Genomic DNA, 21,772 nt, shown 5'->3' with positions numbered 1-21,772 from the left:
ACGCGTGTGGTTGGATCATATGATTATATACGTAGATGGTCATGATCATACTTACGGTCCAAATACTTATATAGGCTGGAACAAAAATAAATAAATGAAATGATAAAAGTTAACCGATCTAGTTATACGAAAACTGGAAGCCTCAAATGTAAACGAGTTATGGCTCCTTTGTATTGTTGCTTAAAACATTTTTCCGTATTAAATTTTCTCTTATTCCCCTATCAGACCCTCATAAGATGTCCGAATTGTCTGAAAAATTCCATCTATTGGATCACTATAGCCAATCAATAGTTATCAAAGGTACCAGGGTTATAATTTAGTACGCCAGACGCGCGTTTCGTCTACATAAGACTCACCAGTGACGCTCACATCAAAATATTTATAAAGTCAAACAAGTACAAAGTTGAAGAGCATTGAGGATCCAAAATTCCAAAAAGTTTTGCCAAAGACGGTTAAGTTAATTTATGCCGGGGATAAGAAAATCCTTAGTTTTTCGAAAAAGTAAAAGTTTTGTAAACTGGAAATCTATTTAAATGACCACATAATTGATATTCATGTCAACATCGAAGTGTCAACTACTGGGCTGGTGATACCCTCGGGGACGAAACGTCCATGAGCAGTGGCATCGACCCAGTGGTGTAAATAATTATCAAAGGTACCAGGATTATAATTAAGAACGCCAGACGCGAGTTTCGTTTACACTGAGTATATGAGTTCGACAGTTTCGCCCATCTTTTACATCTTTATTGATAATAATAACCAGTTAGTTTCTCCCGCGAATATTGACTGTCATGCCTGTATACTCTTTCTTCCTTCACCAATAATAAGTGACTCCAATGGCCAATTGATCAGAAATTGGCGTTAAACATCACGTAAGCAGATGCAATCAAATCTATTTGCTCTGTTAAAATAGTAATGTACAATTTAAATTCGTTTCAATATTTATATATGTATCTAAATGTATTAAATAAATGCAAAATTGTTGCACATGGGACGTACACGACTATAAATATCTTCTGATTCTTTGATCACAGATGGCCTCCCCCGCCATTTTCGTTTAATCATAAAGACTGCTAGATCTTTTTTACTTCTAAAGACAATACTCAGAATTATTTTATTATAATTGCTTATTGAATTTCAATTCTATGCTGATACAAGTCTTTAATGTGTTCATCAAAAGAAAACATTATTTTATTATGTATTATAGTAGTGATTAACATTGCACAATGCACAACAGATTACTTTTTAACTTCAAATGTTCAAAAATTTTGTGATAATAATACAAATAACATCGAATAAAAGAAAAACAAGCAAACATTCATTCACAATTATGAAATGGAAAATTTCTTGTAGTTTTTGATAGGGTAAAGTTGTCATTTTAATTGAATCATATAGTAAATCTTATAGTGGTTAGGTTTAAAAGAAATATATGTATATCAAGAAATGTAAGATCAGCATAACTGATCATAACTGGTTCTAAACAGTTATTTGCTACCTTTTAAAATTTGAAAACTGTTTATCGTAATAAGCTATCAGATTTGGTTTAAAGTGGTTACAGTTCCACCTTAAGAGAGCGACACAGTTGGTTGTTAAAAACTTTTTGGGATTCGAGCGTCACTGATGAGTCTTTTGTAGACGAAACGCGCGTCTGGCGTATATACTAAAATTAGTCCTGGTATCTATGATGAGTTTTACTTGTTACAAGTTCTTATCTTAATGCTGATTTAGTGGGCGCCCTATTTCAAAGTGACTATGTGAATCACTGGGGTTCATGGGCAGATGAACGTCCCTACCGAATCAGTACCTACTTTCCAGTGCGTATCTTTCCAGTATCAATAATTAAAGACTTTCCGTTTTGAATTTTTGCGGAGTTCAGTATTTTTGTGATTTTAATTTTCATTTCTGTTGATTTAAATGATGCAGTTCGTGTTTTTTTGTAACGTTGTAAAGATATTAGTTAGCATTCAATCAGTGTTTACATTATAATAAACATTTATACTCAAACTACGCTTTGGTTAATATTATTATTTTTTCATAGATTTGGTGTGGCCTGGATTTTTTAATTTTCATGCTTTCATAATGCATATACTATTATACTTAACGAGCAATCTTTATGGTGCTTCAACATTTAAAAATCATATACGCTTGTACATAAGTTACATAAGTTTGAGGCATGGTTCAATATAACTCTCTAGATGCTCTTTTATTTTGCAAAATCAAAGAGTGTTCCCTCGAATACTTAAGAAACAAGGTAAAACAAACAAACAGAAAACAACCTCCAAGGAAAACATATAAAATTGGAAAGTCCTTTGTCAAATGTCAAAATCAAAGGCACAAACATTTCACATAATTTAAAAACTATGGACATGGAGAAACGGAATTAACAAAAGGATATCATTTCAGAAATGGTGTATCTAGAAGATAGAAGTCTTATTGGTAATCATACAAATTCTCCTTATTTTTATTTATCATTATGGAGATAGTTGTTTATATTAAACTTACAACCTGAAAAAGACTTCACAGAAAGAGTGAGTTCATCAAGATAAAATATAAATTAAACACAGTAGTCAGAAGTTAGTATTTATAAAATCACTATTGAAATAAATCTTTCTAGAAACACTACAGAAATAATACAATATCATCAGTACTGTAACGTTACTGAAAAACAAAACAGTACAGTTAATGTACTAAAAAAAAACTCAATAAAACTTAGTACTGTTACACTACTTTAAAAATAGAACTGTTAAATAACTGAACATAGAAAAATGGCTGCTGTACAACGTGTAAAGTGCAGCAGTACTGAATTCACCAAAAATACATCATTACAATGTTTTGCCGCAGCTGTTCATTGATGTTTTACAAGAAGGAAAACACGTACAGTTAAAGTGTCATTAAATGCTTGTATTGGTAGTGTATCAAAACTAAATGCCTAAGAATCGTGATTACAAATTATAAAACCTACTACCATTTTACAACCCCAAAAAAATAACAACGTTTGTGGCCAAAACGACTACAACTTCGACCTAGTATAAGTTGGCTAAAACAACATTTCAATATTTTGTCTATTTGTAAGATCTTTCAGGAAAAGGTGAAAAAAGCAGTCATTGATATATGACATGTAGAATATCTTCCAGCTATTATCCCAGTTTCCAATAAACGACTGACGTTATTAAGTCTTGAATTAGCGGCTTATAGATATTGTAAATATTTGTAAAACAGTCGCGTGAAGTAAGCATGACTAATATATATCCGAATTTTTGTTAAACAGTCGCTGAACGAAAACATGTAAAAAAATAACGTTCTCATTGTGTGCCTGTTTATTTTGAAGACCAGACCATCCGTGATAATGAAAAAGGGAGCACCAAGATTGCACCAATGCTTACATTCGTATCCGTAAAAATCAAATAACTGATGTTTTGCTTATTTTCTAGACATATTTATAACTGTTTGACAATAATATACGCTTACTTTTAATATTTCAAGAAATGGATGCCTCCAGCATATTTCAATTGCTCTTTTTCTAAATCACTTTTTGTGAACGTCGCATGGCGACATTTTCGTAGAGTATAATTTTTCCGGATAATTTTTCATCTGTTGATATATACTGTATATTCAAATAAAATTGAGAATGTAAATGGGGAATGTGTCAAAAAGACAACAACCCGACCGTCGATAAAAACAACAGCAGAAGGTCACCAACAGGTCTTCAATGTAGCGAGAAATTCCCGCACCCGGAGGCGTCCTTCAGCTGACCTCTAAAAAAACATATACTAGTTTAGGGATAATGAACGCCATACTAATTTTAAATCGTACACAAGAAAATAAAATAAAAATAATACAAAACTAACAAAGGCCAGAGGCTCCTGACTTGGGACTGGCGCAACAATGCGGCGGGGTTAAACATGTTTGTGAGATCTCAACCCTCCCCTATACCTCTAGCCAATGTAGAAAAGTAAACGCATGACAATACGCACATTAAAATTCAGTTCAAGAGAAGTCCGAGTCTGATGTCAGAAGATGTAACCAAATAAAAAAAACAAGATGACAATAATACATATATAACAACAGACTACTAGCAGTTAACTGACATGCCAGCTCCAGACTTCAATTAAACTGACTGAAAGATTATGATTTCATCATATGAACATCAGGCACAATCCTTCCCGTTAGGGGTTTAGTATCATACCATCATAACATATATGAGAAGAACATAACCCGTGTCATGCCAACAACTGTTTTTTTTTAAATAAATGTGTTTAGTTCCGACGCAAAGACCCTATAAGTGAATCAATATTAACGCCAAAATAAGCAATCTTTAATGACCTGACAATAGTATCGTAACTATATCCCTTCTTAATAAGTCTATTCAAAGGTTTTGTTAGTTTTTGAGGTGAATACTGACACCTTTGTGCTTTATAAAGAATATTTCCATAAACAAATGGATGTGAAATACCTGAACGTATAAGACGTCTGCATGTTGAGCTATATTTACAAATGGTGTCCTTATACCGATGATAAAATTAAATATAGTAAATGTTTTGACTAGTTTGTGATATCAAAAACCCTGGTGTAATAATTTTTCAGTAATACATAAATTTCTCTCGTTAAAATCTAAATCATTGTTACACACGAGCGAATCGTACAAGTTGAGATATGTAAACACCGTAAGATGGTGACAAGGGAACGTCATCATCTAAAAATGGATAATTAACGATAGGAAATGAAAAATCATCTCTTTTATCATAAATTTTAGTATTCAGCTTTCCGTTAGTGATAAAGATATCAAGATCGAGGAAAGGGCATAGGTCATTGTTAGTATTAGCTTTTTTTAAAGTAAGTTCAACAGGATAAATTTCTTAAATAAACATACTGAAGTCGTCATTATTGAGAGCCAAAATATCATCCAAATATCTAAAAGTATTATTAGATTTGTGTATCAGATGTCGTTTCGATGGGTCTTTGCTTATTTTTTGTCATAAATTGTAACTCATAGCAATACAAAAACAGGTCCGCAATAAGTTGTGCACAGTAAGTCCCCATTGGAATTCCGATAACCTAATGATATACGGATTCTCCACAGCGAACAAAAATGTTATCTACTTAAAATCCAAGGGCATATATAGTATCAAAGCATGTCCAATTGACATAGTTTTTTTGTTTATTGCTACTAAAAAATGACCTAAAAAAGTTTGAACATATATAGAATGAAATTCAAAACAGTGCGGCTGTGGCCATTGATTGACACATTAAATTCATCCATTGACTGGGACGATTTGCGTGAACGTTTGTATGTAACGACCACTGTTAACGACGTACTTTTTAAAGACACTTAAACTATGGGGTCACCAAAGGTTCTCAACACTTTAATAAAGTAATTCGAAAAATTAATCAGAAATAACACGATGTTTGATTTATACCAATTATATAAATCAAATCATAAAGGTTAATTCCTGATTAATTTTTCGAAGTATTCTATAATTAAAGGCGTTTAGAAACCTTTGGTGACCCCATAGTTTAAATGTCTATCGTAGGTACGTCGTTAACAGTGGTCGTTACAGACAAACGTTCACGTAAATTGTCCCAGTCAATGGATGAATTTAATGTGTCAATCAATGGCCACAGCCAAACTGTTTTGAATGTCATTCTATTCACATTCTGACTTTTTAAATGCCCATTTAATTAGGTGTGTGAATTTTTTCTTAATGAGAATGTGAGGCAATGTGGTATACAGGGTAGAAAAATCAAAACTTTGAACAGATTCAAAATCATCAATATAAGCATGCAATTTATCAAGTACTTCCAACGAGTTCTTGACACTTCAAAAGTAATTAATTCCACTATTTTCGAGGGCCTTATTTGAATAATTTATTATCAGGTTTTTAATTGTGCCAAGTGTGCTGGTAAGATGAATAGACAATTTGGAACAATGGCTTCAAGACGAAATAAATCTATATTTGTAAGGTGTTTCGTGTAGCTTCGGAAGCCAATGCATAGTTGGGACTTTCATTGTATTTGGCTCTGCTTGTAAAGCGGTATGTTTAATGCCGAAACAACAGGGTCAATCTTATCATAAAACCTTTAAAACTATAGTTTGTTGCAGTATCATATCTGTTAGGTTAGTGTTTATAATTATAAAAACTGATAGACCAAGGTCTTATGATCATCTGACGAGTGTCATTTTATAGATATTTTTATTTTTTTCTGTTTCGAATGCAATAAAGGGGCATTATCAAACTTTTTCTTTGCCAAAACATTTGAATTGTCAAGTCCGAACTTCGTGATTATAACAGGGAATGATGCATACAATCATTGACCAATTGATTAAAACGACATTGAAACATTAAACGACAACCTGATACAATTAAGATTAATTTTATTAAAACTGTAATAAAAACTTAGTTATCTTCGTTCAAAATCATTTGTTAATATTTAATTAGAATCATAAATGATCGAAGTAACACTTGTTACATGTAAGAAAATATCGTGAAATAGTATTTGCTGTAACTAAGCTTTTAATTATTTGTTAAACAAATCGAACTGTGTTAGGGAAATTGCATACAAAACTGGTCACATGATTTACCGAGTAAAAGAAGTTCTCTTTATTAAGCTCAAGGATTTGGCTTAACTAATTATCCTATTATGATTCTATTATTTTAAGAAAGATTTAGAAACGATAACATGGAGACAATCTCAATCACATAGTTCATATACAAACCATCTTCATTTCTGTATACTTCGCTCATTTTTCTCAATTTATTTTTTCCTCCACTATTCTACGTTTTTTTTTATTCTGGCACTTGTATTTTAGCACCCTATAAGTTTTTATTAATTATATTTTAGAAGTCAATTTTTCTTTTTTTTCTCCAGTATTTTCTAGTATGTAAATCAAACCGATCACCTATATGATAGCAACACAATACCATATGCACATGTTTCATCAAATGGTAACGCCCCAACCCGTTTTTGATGAAATAAAGATTTTTAGATTTTCCGGATGTCACAATGATTAGTTTCGTATTTTATTAGATTGAAATCAATGTTGCACAGCATGTCAATCTTTATTTAAAAGGAAAAAGAAAGGTCAACAAACCATTTCAAAACAGGAATTTGGGATAATTAAAATCTTGAAAAGTATTATAATATCTTAAACATCTTAAAATATCTTTGTTAGGGTTAACCCTCATTAATGTGTTTTTTTTTTTTATCACCGGTATACTACTGTTGACTTTATTGATAAGTGTATTGCAAAAAAATATTACATATTAAAACGGGCCGTTCTAAAGAATCTATTGCATTATCAATATAAATTGAAAACAACAAAAAGTAAAATCACTTAGATACTGAACTCTGAGAAAATTTCAAAACCGAAAGTCCCTAATCAAATGATGAAATACATCAAACGAATGGACAACAATTGTCATTTTCCTGACTTTGTACAGGCATTTTCAAGTGTAGAATGTAGTGGATTGAACCTGGTTTTATAACGCTAAACCTCTCACTTGTATGAAAGTCGCATCAAACAGTTATATTTACTACGATGTGTTAACAAAACAGACATAATGTATAGGTTATATATCCAAAATATGGGTACATCAGTCATCACTGTGTTACAATCTCAACACAAACAAATATTTAACAAAAAAGCACAAACAGAATCTATCAAATTTAAAAGCCACAGTCATTGATTCGCTTATATGACGTCAGAAAATGTAAACGTCACTTAGGAAGAAATATAGAATAATTTTGTCGTTTAAAGTATTTTCAAAAAATTTAAAATTTCACATGGGGAATGGTGGTATACAGGTTTAAAAAATCAAAAGTGAATTAAAAGCAAGATAATGTGCTTTTTTAATTTATTTTTTCAAATCATTCAATCTCCTCCTTTGAGTTATATTCATCGGTCAGCAGTCAGTTGGATGATTACCCCTACCACTGAGATCTGTGGTCCATGCACACGTTTTGTCTTTCCATAAGTCCAGGTCTAAATCAGGAAGGTCTCTACAGTAAGACAATGAACTGAAACAAAATGGAATAGAAAATATATTAATTGTAAGTTATGATTTAATCTGTATGAACATTATTAGCAGTAGCAGTAACTCTATTAATTATCAAACATAATGCCGTATTTCAAGACTGTATGTGATTAGGTGAGTTATATAAGTTATTAAGATAGAACTGTCATATGTATATAGAGGACTTTTGTCACATTAGCAATTTTTTTTTGTATTGCAAATATTTTAACTTTTCATTGTGTTTGCAAGTATAATGTACTGTGACATCAGACGGATGTTTCTTTTTACTATGCTTTGTATTGTCTCTTTTTCTTTTACTTCAATCTGTTTTCCTCCGCCTTCTTATGAACACTCGACACGTATGCAATTATAATACATAATTAATACGAAATTACATCAAATGAAATCATATTAATTGAATAAATAGCAAATGTGGAGAGAAAAATCTGCCCAACTAACAAAAACATATTTACCAAACTACTTTTAGAGATGAAATAAAGGGAGGTTTGCAGGGGGAATTTAAATTTCACGCAATGTTTTAGAATCACAAGTTATCAAAGACGAAATTTAATGATATTGACGAATTATAAGTATGGAATCCACTCGCATCGTTTTCTTCACTTTAAAAGGTGTTATATAATTTAGCCAATTAATGAAATAAACTCATTATAGATACCAGGACTAAATTTTGTATATACGTCAGACGCGCGTATCGTCTACAAAAGACTCATCAGTGACGCTCGAATCCAAAAAAAGTAAAAAATGCCAAATACAGTGATGTTGAAGAGCATTGTGGACCAAACTGCCAACAAGTTTTGCCAAATACAGCTAAGGTAATATATGCCCGAGGTAGAACAGCCTTAGTATTTCGAAAATTCGAAATTTTGTAAACAGTTCATTTATAAATATAACCATATCAATGATAATTCATGTCAGTACAAAAGTGCTGACTGCTGGGCTGGTGATACCCTCGGGGAAATAAACCTCCACCAGCAGTTGCATCGACCCAGTGGTAGTAAATAAACTCATCATAGATACCATGAAATATCACAGTTAAACAAATCTGAGCCACTGACCACTACAGAGACATCGTAAATTTTACAATATAAATTTTTCATTCTTTAAAGCAGTGGAAGCTAAAATACTACATAATTTATTTTCGCTGTCTTAAAATTATTTTATCCCGCTTTTAAATTAGCAAATAAATTTGTTTTAATTATAACATTAGAATTATCTATTTTTGTTTAATTATATTTTTTTTATTTTTCGTATTCTCATTTGAAAAATCAAAATCGCAATGTAAAAATTTATACGCGTGACCCTTTTTTTATACATATCGCACATATATTCAATGTTAACATCACATTCAGATAAATTTGAAAACAAAACCAGTTATGATTGATTTATCTATGTCTTGTTGATTTAAGAACATACTTACTTCTTTGAACATGGAATCTTGAAAATATCGTCTTGTATCTCATTCAATCCTAAGTTTGTGCAGTATATTTTGGACAATGATGAAGCGGATTTTATAGAATTCAGCTGATCTACAAGTTTAGAAAATTCCAAAATAAAAGAAAAATCCGGTGGCCTTTTTAAAGATTTGTATGTATATATATCTATATCATTTATGTTATACAAGTGTTTACAAAACATATTGCTTAAACGGTGACCTATAGTTGTTAATGTCTGTGTCATTTTGGTCTCTTGTGGACAGTTCTCTCATTGGCAATCATACCCCATCTTCTTTTTTTATAGTTATACATTTGTGACATTTTGAGAAATAACTAAAATCAAGATTTAAGAACTAAAAACTACCTTTTTAAGTCTTAAGGAGAATTTCCTTGATCGGTGAAATAAATGTTATCTCTTTTTCAATCAAATATTGAAATATTAAACATACCTTTTGTAAATGCAAAATCCGGGTCAGATGATTCATACCAGTATCGGTCTCCAACTTTGAAACGTTCAAACTGAATGCCAATAATACATGAAAAAGTAGGTCCAACACTACCGTTTTCGCCTTCTTCTAAAAGACCACCAATAAACAAATCAACATCATTCACCTTCCTACAAGGAATACAATTGATTTGAAATTTGTTTACGGCGGTCATGCTCGAGTTTTTTTTAACTGCATTGTTCTTTATTGAAATTGAATGGCATATATTTACTAGTTACCAGCGACATTTTTTTTAAATCATCAAATATATGTACAATATTTAAAAAAAAATCTATTTTTATGTGAAGCAATATTGAACCCTACAAAAACCAGTGGTAACCCCACTAGTTCAAAATAGAATAAAAATCCAGCTACACTATTGCTACCGTCATGACAGAAGGGGGTCGGAAGGGTCCTGATACCGAAATCCCTGACTTAAAAACACGAAATCCCGAGGTCCGGAATTAAAAAAAAATTAAAACCAGAAATTCATAACAAGAAATCCCGAATCCCGAAAGGGTCAATCCCGAAATCTCAAGCTTAAAAACAACCGATCCCGACTTCCCGGAAAAGGTCCTGCCCCCCCCCCCCCCCCCCCCACATGACAGGCAAAAGTTGGAATAGAAATTCATTTCATAAATATGCAAATGCTGATTAGATAGATGTTGATAATTTTGGAAAAGGTTTCATAGAAAATATTGCAGATTCAACATTTTGACGTTGTTTTTATAATCAATTATCCAATTTGGTTATCCAGTATTATATAGGAACACACAGTTCCTCATCGTGGATTGAAATTCAATAGACCCACCTACCATTGTGCAAATTTTCTTTGGTATTTGTCGATAATGTGATGATGGGCGTCCAAGGGAAAATTATTACATAATTATATTATCAATCAGTAACAAATGATTTTTCGACACTTAGGTTATTTTTTAAACAGACTGTTTGTGACCGTGTTCAGGTCACCACCTAGTGATATTGTATACATGAACGCGGAAGTTTCACATGAGAAAAAAAGAAGACTTTCATATAACTTCAAATCATAAATATTGAGATCCTCAAACACTTGTCTGAGTTTGTGGGTAATCATCATTATAAAATATGATAGAGTTCACAATAGCTGTTTGATATTTCGGGCAAATCTCCGTAGTTTCACTTATAACTTAATAGTAAGATCATCATTAAAAATAAAGGTGAGCTTACTCATAAACTGCTGCAAGATTCGAGCCAAATTTTCCAAAGTCGTCAAAACTTCTGAATTTTCTTAGTCCACAGAATTTCCTCCATTCATTGTAAGCAGGAACACCTTGATCACGTCCTCGTTGTATATTTAAAGCAAACAGATCTGAACCTGGTGGTGACGTGATGAAGAATAGTTTGTCACGTATTCCTTCAACTAGAAAACTGAAACAACATTTGTTTGTTAAACCTTTATTTCTTGGTGCTTTTTTTTGTAAGCTATGAATGCAATACTTTGATCTGTGATGATTTACTTTTACAAATTGTTACTTGGATGACCAAGTTGTGTCATTAACATTTATAAAGCTTTTTCGCTTATCAATTATATGAGATTGGTTAAGAAGAGACTAATTGCATGCATTTTATTATACATTTATTGATCATACCTTATTATATCGTAGTCCTGTAACGACAATACCATTTAACGTAAAATAAACTAAGTCTGTTAGCCTTGTATTTGCTGACGTTTGCATTATTTGTAAATTTTAAACATTCTCGAAGATTACACTGAATTGTTTGTTTTTGGTGCTTAAAAGAAATGTGATAAACGTCGACGTGTTATTTTTTTTTTACACGGTTTAGAAATTCCCCGCTCCTTTGCTTTTTGTACGTTTTCAACAGAGAGTTTCAATAAAATAGAAGTAGATGATTAAATGACATTTAAACAACCATTCCAAACAGATAACGGTGTTCAATCTACGGCATATCCGGTGATACAGCGAGCAAGGACATCTTAAACAGTTGCCAAAATTAAGTACTTATTTTTACAGTATCAATCTTTCAAAATGTTATAATAAATCTAGATACTTGTCTTATTTCTGCTTAACCCTATCAACATCATTCTCCGGTTTTTTTTTGTTCTTCTGAAAACACTTAGATGATACATTATTTTCTATACAGCAAAGGGTATGTAAATAAACTCATCATCGATACCAAGAGTAAGTTTTGTATATACGCCAGACTCGCGTTTCGTCAACAAAAGACGAATCAGTGACGATCGAGTCCCATTGGCGCAAAAGCAAAGCACCGCTGGTCTTCATGGATTAGAAACGTACTGTTTAAATAACGGGTCTTATGTATAATAAATTTGAAATTTTGAATTAGAAAGAAAAAGAAATTCTACACTATACAACTTAATCAAAAGACAGACAAAATATATCAAATGAATATATAAATATAAATCAAAAACTAATTTACAATATCATCGCAAAACAGCAGAGCACAACATACAACATAGAAATCTAAAGGCCGAGCAACACATTGACTGCAAATTATCATAACAAGCTGTGGATCAAGTTATAAATTCATTCCATTACATAGAAGCTAAAAACACTTTGACGACAGTTTTCTGTCTAAAGGGTTTTGAAATAACGGACGGAGTCGAATGGTTTCTAGTCCGATTTCTTCTTTGCAAACTCAAGCAAAACAGTTAATATAGAAATAAGGAGATGTGGCATGATCGCCAATGAGACAGATATTCACCAAAGTTTTAATAAAGTGGATGTAAGCAATCAAAGGTAACTGCAAAGAGTGATACAATATGAAACATCCATACAGTTTGTTCGGCTCTAAAAGGTCCCGACTTGAAAACAAAACTATTCAATTGAGAAAACCAATGGCCTTATTTATATAAAAAAAAAATTGAAAAGCAAACAGACTTTAACCGATTTGACTCAAGTTTGATTATATGTTTCTATTTGAATTTGAATATACTAAAACGTATTTCAAAGTTATAAAAAAAAGTCTGGAATAAACAATTAAAAATGTATAACCTCGATAACTGTATCACCATTTCAAACTCCGGGGAAATTTTAAAACGGAAAGTAATCAAATGGCAAAATCAAAAACGCAAACACATCAAACGACAGGATCACAGCTGTCATACTCCTTACTTGGTACAGAGATTACCTATGAAGAAAATGGTTGAATAAACCTGATTAAATAACTAGCTAAACCTCTCACTCGTATACCAGTTGCATAACATTTCTTTATATTGACAACGATATGTGAACAAAACAAACAGACATATATATACAGTAAAAAAATCAAAAATAGGGGTACAGCAGTATAATAAAAAGGCCTATAATATTGCAAACATTCTCCAAATCATATACTACCTTCAAAATTAAATATGTGAGAAAACATTTGTTTCTGTTAATTAACTTACTTGTCAATTTTTAGTGCTGGTTTCGTTGCAAGCCATCTTGAAAGACTTGTAACATGTTTTCCATAACTGCGTTGCCATAAATGAGGACTCTGTAAATTGTCTTCTATTTTATGTTCGAATATAGTTATGTAGTCACTTTTTAGTTCGGATTGTTCAGCCATTATCTGCGAATGTCCATAACGCCATGGAGCTATTCCAAAGCTGTTGAGAGTAGATGCATCCACGCTATCATCATAAACATGATCAAAACCATTTGTTTTGGAGTATAAATTATATCGTCTCATTGTATCATGATCAACAACAAGTGGTAGAAAATGATTATACGTAATGTGTTGAACTTGCGCTATGATAATTCGACGAGTTTCTTGAAAAACCCTTTCATCACTCCAACATGGATTTAGCTCGTGAAGTTTCGTAGATAATCGGTTATGCTCTCTGACAAAAAGCAAATGGTTTAAACCAAGATTTGGTGCTTCATTGTTTCGTCTATCGCCTGAAAAAGTTAAGTTCACATAGAACATAAAATATAACTTTTTGGGGAATTAATCTGAAATAATACATAAATAGTTTTATAAGAATGACGAAAAATATTGGACGGTGCAAAAGTACACGGCAACCCATCATTCGTTTACGAAAAGTGTTAAAAGACATGAACACTATCATTTACCTCCAAAAAAAAATACGTACGAATGGTATCTAGCAGCCATATTAAATTTCTACAATTTGACTGTAATGCGATAAATAAATATATAAAATGATTGGATATATGTTCAAGAGAAAGAAGAACGATTCTCTCTCAATTAGTTTTACGCTTGAAACAGAAAAATAAAAACACAATGGTATACGAGAGATAACTGTTGATTTTTATTTTATTGAGAAAAAAATATAAGTATCAAAGACCAAATAAGTCACTCGGGAACTCCCGAATGCAAAAAATTAAGAACTTTCTAACAAACATTTAAGCTAAGCTTAGTCATGTTTGTTGACGCATGTTTGTGTCTGTCCAAAGTCAGGAGCATGTAATTCAGTGGCTGTCATTTTGTTGCTGTGTTACAACTATTTTTAGTAATTTATTTTTTGTACATTACCTATGCTGTTAGTTTTCTCTTCTGAATTGTTTTACATTTGTGATTTTGGGGACTTTCATAGATTAATATGTGGTATGGGCTCCGCCCATTGTTCTCGGCCATACAGTGACTTATAGCTGTTCATTTCTGTGTCATTTGTTCTATTGTGAAGTGTTGTCTCATTGGCAATTATACCACATCTTCTTTAAATCTTATGTATATTTATCGCTATTTCGTGCCTTTTTTCCTTTGATCTTTTTTTGTGATAACTTTTCATATCACATTACTCGCTTGAGATGGAAAATTATTGCTAGAAACTAAGGAAACACGTGGCGTTGCTAATGATATTGACATGGAATCGACAACGTCGCCATAGGTAAAACAGGGATAAACATAGTATCATTGGTCATCTCAACTCAATTGCTTTTCTTGCTTTCGCTTTACCGGCTCAAGCGAGAATATCAATCTAGTTGAGATGATCAATGATAATCTATAAATGTTTATATATATATTTAATATTTGTTGGTGGCAATTGCTTCCACACTTTAAAAAAGAATTTAAGCTGCGTATCTTTACTAGGTAATATGCACCAATACACTATCATCCCGTGTAACCATAACTTAGAGTTTTATTATTTATCCTATATGGACCCAAAGGCAGTTACAAATCAACAAGTGCAGATAAAGTTTGATCACCTGAAATTTCAATATTCAATCGTAAATATTGTTTTTAAGAAAAAATCTATGAAGTTCAAATTCATGATTTCTTATCCCTACTAATGTAAGCTTCCTTACCAACATACTTACCAGTTTTCTTGCCCGAAACATGCATGCATGAACGGTGACCTATAGTTGTTAATGTCTGTGTCATTTTGGTCTTTTGTGGATAATTGTCTCATTGGGAATCATACCACATCTTTTTTTTATATGAAACAATATAAATTTAACATAAAGCAGTAATCAATCAATCTTCATCGAACCAATATATGATACATTTATAGTATACGGTTACACGTTTATGGGATTCTTAGAGCTAAAGGTTAATAAATTGTTTCATACACGCAGGCTTGAAAATGTATACAGAATACCGTATAGCGGGTTATTTTCGCCGGTGTAAAATTTCGTGATTTTTATTGATTAAGGTATACGAAATATTTTGGCGGTTATTATTTTGGCGGATTCTAAACTTTTATCAATACCTTTGCATGTGCACTTTTAAATTGGCGGATTTTAATTTGGCGATTTTGTTCTATCCGTGAAAATATGCGAAAATTAACACCCCGCGAAAATAACCCGCTATACGGTATTCATGTGACAGTAATTGGCGTTAAATGATATGAAATGTTAATAAATTATCTTAAGCAAGTAAACCAAAAGTAAGGGCAACAATGACGATGATTTTAAGAAGGTTAGTTATACAAACAAAGCTGACAGATATATAATGATGAATTGTCTGAATTGCATAACATGACAGTATTCAGCTTTACAGTTACCTGCAAGTGGACATCTATCCCGTTTTGATAACTTTAAACACTTTCCTCCGTTCTGTGTGGGTAAAAGATTTCCAGGGTCTGTTTTCATCAAAACTATAAATTAAGCACAAAAATAAACACGGTAAATAATGCTATTCCAATAATGATAATCTACTTGTAAAATTAACATATTTTACCGAATCACCTGAGATCCTTCCTTCCCCCTCCCGGGTTTTCGGTGGAGTTCGTGTTGATCAAACTTTAGTTTTGTGTGTTCTGTTTTATATATTGTTAAGTGTCATTGGTTTTTTTATTGCCATGGCGTTGTCAGTTTTTTTTCTACTTGTAAGTTTTTATGTCTATTTGGTATCTTTCGCCTCTCTTTTACTTGATTTATTTTTACCATGTACAAAAGAGACAATGTAAGTTGTTATAAATTAATAGAAAAAAAAAGAATATCGGGTATTCATCAATGACACAAAATTAGAACATGATTAGCAAAAAATCACACAAAATGTAAAGGAACAGCTGCAACTGCTGTTCTTTAACTGAAATCTTAGTGAGGCATTCAACTCTGTTTCATTTTTTTTGTACCTAGGTTTTATTTAACTGAATTATATATGTTGAACAATTAATTGTACAACAAAATCATCACTCCTTCATTTCGATGTATGTTTCTTAAAACTAAATTACTTCTTAAACTCATCATCTTTCTGACACAATCATTTTCGCTCTCTGAACGCTATTCAATAATTATTCTTATATACCTTTAATATGAATGTTTAAAAGTTATTTTAAATTTGTCTGAACTTTTATCTACTACTGCAATACCACATTCTTAATGATATCTCGTGCGTTAAGATTATAGTCTACACAATTTACTCAACAAGTTATAAATGTCATTGTACCGTATTTTGACCTGTTATTAAATTTCTGACCCTATTTTTAAGAAAAACAGATGGGTCAAAGAAACACGGATGACCCTGTCCCAAAAAGTTGAAAAATATGTATTTTTAATAATATATGTTGAAACAAACATGATGGTAGTCTCACATATAAAATGTCAGCTCAAAATCTGGAGGCGTTTAGAAAAAAAACCTCCTTATGTTGGTTCGTTGCGGAATAACGGAATTATGGACTTATGGAATTACGGAATGACAGAATTAGGAATTACGGAATGACGGAATTACGGAATGACGGAGAAGGGTTAAACTACTACTATGGCACCGATAACTTCGTTGCGGGGCCATAAAAACATCAAATAAGCCCAAGGCAATTTACCAACGAATCAAAATAAACTCAGCATGTAATGCCTCGAAAACCTAAAATTGTGCTTGAATTTTATAACTTTGTTTTGTTAAAACAAAAGTGATTTCTTCGCAAGTAAAACTATCTTTTTTATATTGGATAGAATACTAAAAATACATTTCGAAGGTCAACAACTAAAGACATGAAACAACTTTTGCAATCCCAACATCGTTGGTATAACAAACTATGTCTACATGGTGGTAATTAGTTTTGAAAAAAACTAGAGTTTAATTTAATTGTCTGCAAGCAGCACTGGATGCCTCATCTGTGACCGTAATATGATTTACAAGTTCTAACATTGAAACAGAATTTTCGTTGCAGTAAACTTGTCTTCTTGTAACTCAACTTATTAACTCATATTTTCTTCGGTGTCTTTTGTGTGTTTTCTTCTTCTCCAGAACGGAAGTAGTATTGTGAGACGCGGCTTATGATCGTTTAATTTGAAACAAATACTATGGTTATGTTTTTATTTGAAACAAAAAAGAAACTTAATTAGGTACAGGTAAATTAAAGCATGTAGGTGACGTATTTAGATTGGGCGTGTTTATATCGTCTTGGTGGTTGAAAATAATTGCAAAGTCGGTACTGGTAAGGACAGATGTATCCGTATTTTTATTTTTCCAGTAAAAATTGGAAAGAATGAAAGGAAAATTATAGTTTTTCTTACAAAAATTACAAAACGAATCATCGAAAATTAATAAAATAAGAACATTTGATCTGGAAAAAAACACCAATACACATGAGTATATCTACACATTAATAACTTACAGCTACCATGCACTCTTAGCTCTAAAGTCAAATTCCGTTGGCTTCCATACAGAAATGAAGCATCAATGTAGGAGGAAAGTAGATTTTTCTGCTCCCAATAATCTGCAAATTAAAATACCTGTTATACAATTTTTATTTTTTATGAGCTCTATTTGCATTTGAATAATTCAACCACCCAACAAAACTCTAATAGGTAATACACTAGGTCTGCACAGCAATTTATATTTCAGATAAGATGCTGAGTTATTTTTAAAAAATGTTGTTATATCTCAGTGGGAAGAGACTTATTTTTATAAACAAGAATAACACACACAAAAATAAATTAAGATGAAAAACATATGTAGATTAAATAGTCTTATATTTTGTTGAGTGGTAAAATGTATAAACCTCGTACATGGATATATCGTTTTAGAATAAATTTTTAGTTAAACATGTCAAAATAATTTGGTGGAACAGGAACTACTAACTCCTTTTACATGTTTGATTTCACCCTCGGATGTTATTTGTCGTGTTGTGTCTTAAAACGTCTGACGCAAAAGTGAATTTGACAAAATGATGCATAGTAACATACATCTTGTCTTTTCCTTTATTTTCACGCTGAATAAATATTGTTTTTTGTATTTTCATCAGATCAGACGCGCGTCTGGCGTATAAAATTATAATCCTGGTACATTTGATAACTATCAATACGTTTAGTGACGCTAGTACAACATTTGTATGCGAAAATGTTTATGTTAGTATTTCCCAACACAAAAGGCTACTGCAAAACACAACGTTGTCATCACATCGGTTATCTAGTATTTGAGAGAAACTAACACTACATATATCAAACTTAACTGATTATAACACCGATTACCGTATTCCCTCAACACTTTTCCTCGTGTAGAGCTGCTTATAGCTTAACTAAGACGATGTCTATCAAAACTCTATAGCCTTTAAAAATATAATTCTCGACAGTATCACTCCAAGTAGTAATTTTCTTGTCAGAATATATTTTGTGCAATGAATAAGCGATTTTGTTCTGTTATGATTTATAAAATACGCTCGGTTTAATACGTTGACATGACCAAAACTATTTATGCAAATTTGCTCGTTTAGTGTTTCAAAGGACAGTTTGAAACCGGGGATCGAATAATACTTACAAGGCACATTTGAATCTTCTGTTGCAGGTTTTGCTCTTATAAAGTTTTTACATCCTGGTGGAAATCGTTCATCCCCATAAGAAACATCAAGAGGAAAACATACATCAGGGCTATACGAAAGTAAAACAGAAACGCTGAGCAAAGAAACGAAATATTTCAGTCATAATTCGAAAAATGATTATAATAAAGAACATAAACATGTTCAGAGATGGTCTTTCCAACTTGCATATTAAAAACTAAGGTTTATTGAACTATTTTTTTAAAGGAAACAAGAGTTATTAAACAATTTCAATAGGAAAAATTGAAGACCAGTCATAGTTCAATTATTCAGTAGATGAATACAATATAAAGTTTTGATTAGTTTTATGATAAACGAAAACATATGATAAACAATTCAACAAATTCAATATAAAATTGACACCACCCTTAACAGAGGAACCAAGCCCAGCTCTTCATTAACGTTTAAAAGTCCGTTAACGACCGGTTTTCTGGCCCGTTTGTCCTGTTACAGACTGATAGAATAACTATCTGAAGAATAAATAATGTCATATCATATCGTTCCTTATTATCCAATAATAAAAGATTATTCCTAACTAATATGAAATAAATCATTTGACATGCATTGTCATATAAAATCAATAATTTTCGAAATTAAAAGTAGTAGCTATATGTCATACTTGCCAAAGTTTGGATCTGATCTATCACAACAGTCAATACCTATCGAAACAATATTGTTTTTTCAATAAAATTGCAGATTACTTTATTTAAATGATACATTTTTATAAATGTTTGCTGCAGGTCCGTAGGTATCAAAAATATGTCTTAGTGTATCATGAATATTTTAAATTTATAAGCCTGGTACATTTGATAATTATAATTACTTCTTGGACAAGAGACACTTTTTTCGATTGTCATTATTGTCATTTTTAAAGTAAAACTCTATTTTCATATTGTGTCAGACAGGACACTTTTTTCAATATATTTTAACGAACTATGATTTTTATTCATTATTCATTTAGAACATCCATTTAGATCTCAATTATCAGGTTGTATAATATCGTTTTAACTGCAACAATCTTTGTTATAAAATTTGTTAAAAAAATCTATTCAAATCAATATAAATAAAAAAAAAACACAATTATTTGTATTTGGTATCCTTTGCCTTTTTTTTTGTATGAGATATGCTTGGTTTTGATTCTTATCAATAAACTTTTAATAACTTTTCTTAAAGACAAATTAATTAAAAATACCTGATGGTATATCCGTTTCTATGAAATCATGCGCCAGTAATTGCCCGAAAGCCATGTGTTGCCCCGTTCTGATTTCATCAAACTGATTAAATGGTCCTAATGCAGGATCTGAAACTAAATTACTAACTAGCCGTGGATCGGGAAGTCTAATCGGGAAACCTCTTGGCAAATTTTTTCCTGTTGAGTAATAGAGGCATAAGCCATAAAACTTACGTTTTGATATACATTAAAATTTAGAAAAAAAACAAAAAATGAAAGAAAACCTACTAGTTTGTAAGTCACCGGTGCTTAGAGTATAATGGACATCCTTTTGGTTTGGTATACCGTTATCAAATAGTTGAGTCACATATCATAACGGATATGTCCAACTTGTAATCTTCAACCCGTTCTCCTTTTCACGATTGTGACACAACCAAATGCTATTTATTTTGTGGTGTTCGTGTTCTTTAGTTTTTAAGGTTGTGTTTTGTATACCGGTCTTTGCATTTTAGATGTATTCTCCGGGTAATGTCAGGTTTTTTTTTCGACTTATGAGTTTAAACAGCTCTTCCTTGTTTTTGGTCTCTCTTTTGTATTCTAATTTTAATGCAACAAACCATGTGATTCACATGACAACGTCAAAGTAACGTCTATGAACACAAACTTAAAAGGAACAAAATATTAGAATGTTCAAACATGTTTAAAATTTCATAAAAAGGTCAAACAGATTTCTTGTGCCTTGATAGAGCGTTATTGCTACTGGAATGGAACATCATCATCATTCTCATCAACACACACGTCATCATCATCACAAAATTATATGACTTTTCTAACTTTTTTTAAATTTTTTTCTCTTTCTCTTCTTTTTTTTTTAAATACATTTCGTTGAAAATGCATTTCGGTCTACGTTTTACCCTCAAAGCTCTAAATCCTTGTTTTCATTAGGATATACATTTTGGTTTGATCCGCTCTTCAATCTTTGTTTTTAACATTGGATGTTCATACATTTTGGTCTCGAGCATCACTGACAAGATGTTATTTGTCGAAATGCGCATCTGGTGCTATACAATTGGTACCGTTTATGTTAAAACATCTTACACATTTGAAAAAAAAGAAGCAATGCATCCTGTATTGAGATATTACTAAAGAAAACCACATAATTACTGTTTGTCAATTAATATGGTCGAATAAAAAAAGAATGATTTATTATTTTTCATCAATATTCTTCATTTGAACTTGTTGATATATATATGCATACTAAATATAATAAAAGTTAATCTCTAACCGTCCTCGTATGATACCATCGGTCTTCCATTAATATCCTTCAATCTTCTCTGTGCTGTTCCAGCCTGTCCCCAAGTTGGATGTCTTAGGTTGTTACAAGAACCATCAACTGATCTGTACCGCAGCTTCTTTGGGCAATGCAT

At 31.7% G+C, this 21,772-nt stretch overlaps 1 protein-coding gene across 1 annotated transcript; it reads right to left on the bottom strand.

Moving 5' to 3' along the window:
- Window positions 1–7,884: 7,884 nt before the first annotated feature.
- Window positions 7,885–21,772, bottom strand: LOC134705912 (peroxidasin homolog). The gene is made up of 9 exons (XM_063564626.1): window positions 21,631–21,772; window positions 20,367–20,543; window positions 17,975–18,076; window positions 15,920–16,012; window positions 13,361–13,853; window positions 11,158–11,358; window positions 9,916–10,082; window positions 9,451–9,559; window positions 7,885–8,016 (listed from the first exon to the last, which is right to left on the bottom strand). The coding sequence occupies exons 1-9, from the start codon at window positions 21,770–21,772 to the stop codon at window positions 7,902–7,904; spliced, it is 1,599 nt and encodes a 532-aa protein (XP_063420696.1). The 3' UTR covers window positions 7,885–7,901.

The sequence above is a fragment of the Mytilus trossulus genome, chromosome 2 (assembly GCF_036588685.1).
Source record: "Mytilus trossulus isolate FHL-02 chromosome 2, PNRI_Mtr1.1.1.hap1, whole genome shotgun sequence".
NCBI classification, from domain to species: domain Eukaryota; kingdom Metazoa; phylum Mollusca; class Bivalvia; order Mytilida; family Mytilidae; genus Mytilus; species Mytilus trossulus.
Note: the sequence above shows the minus strand (reverse complement) of the source record. Positions and strands in the feature narration are given on the sequence as shown.

What these genes read in the sequence shown, in the direction of transcription:
- LOC134705912 (XM_063564626.1), bottom strand. Translation starts at nt 21,772, where the DNA reads ATGCATTGCCCAAAGAAGCTGCGGTACAGATCAGTTGATGGTTCTTGT. An exon ending in CCAGCACTAAAAATTGACAA is followed by an intron (nt 11,359 to 13,360) that starts GTAAGTTAATTA and finishes ATGTTGTTTCAG; the next exon opens with TTTTCTAGTTGAAGGAATAC. An exon ending in AAGATTCCATGTTCAAAGAA is followed by an intron (nt 8,017 to 9,450) that starts GTAAGTATGTTC and finishes ATTTTGTTTCAG; the next exon opens with TTCATTGTCTTACTGTAGAG.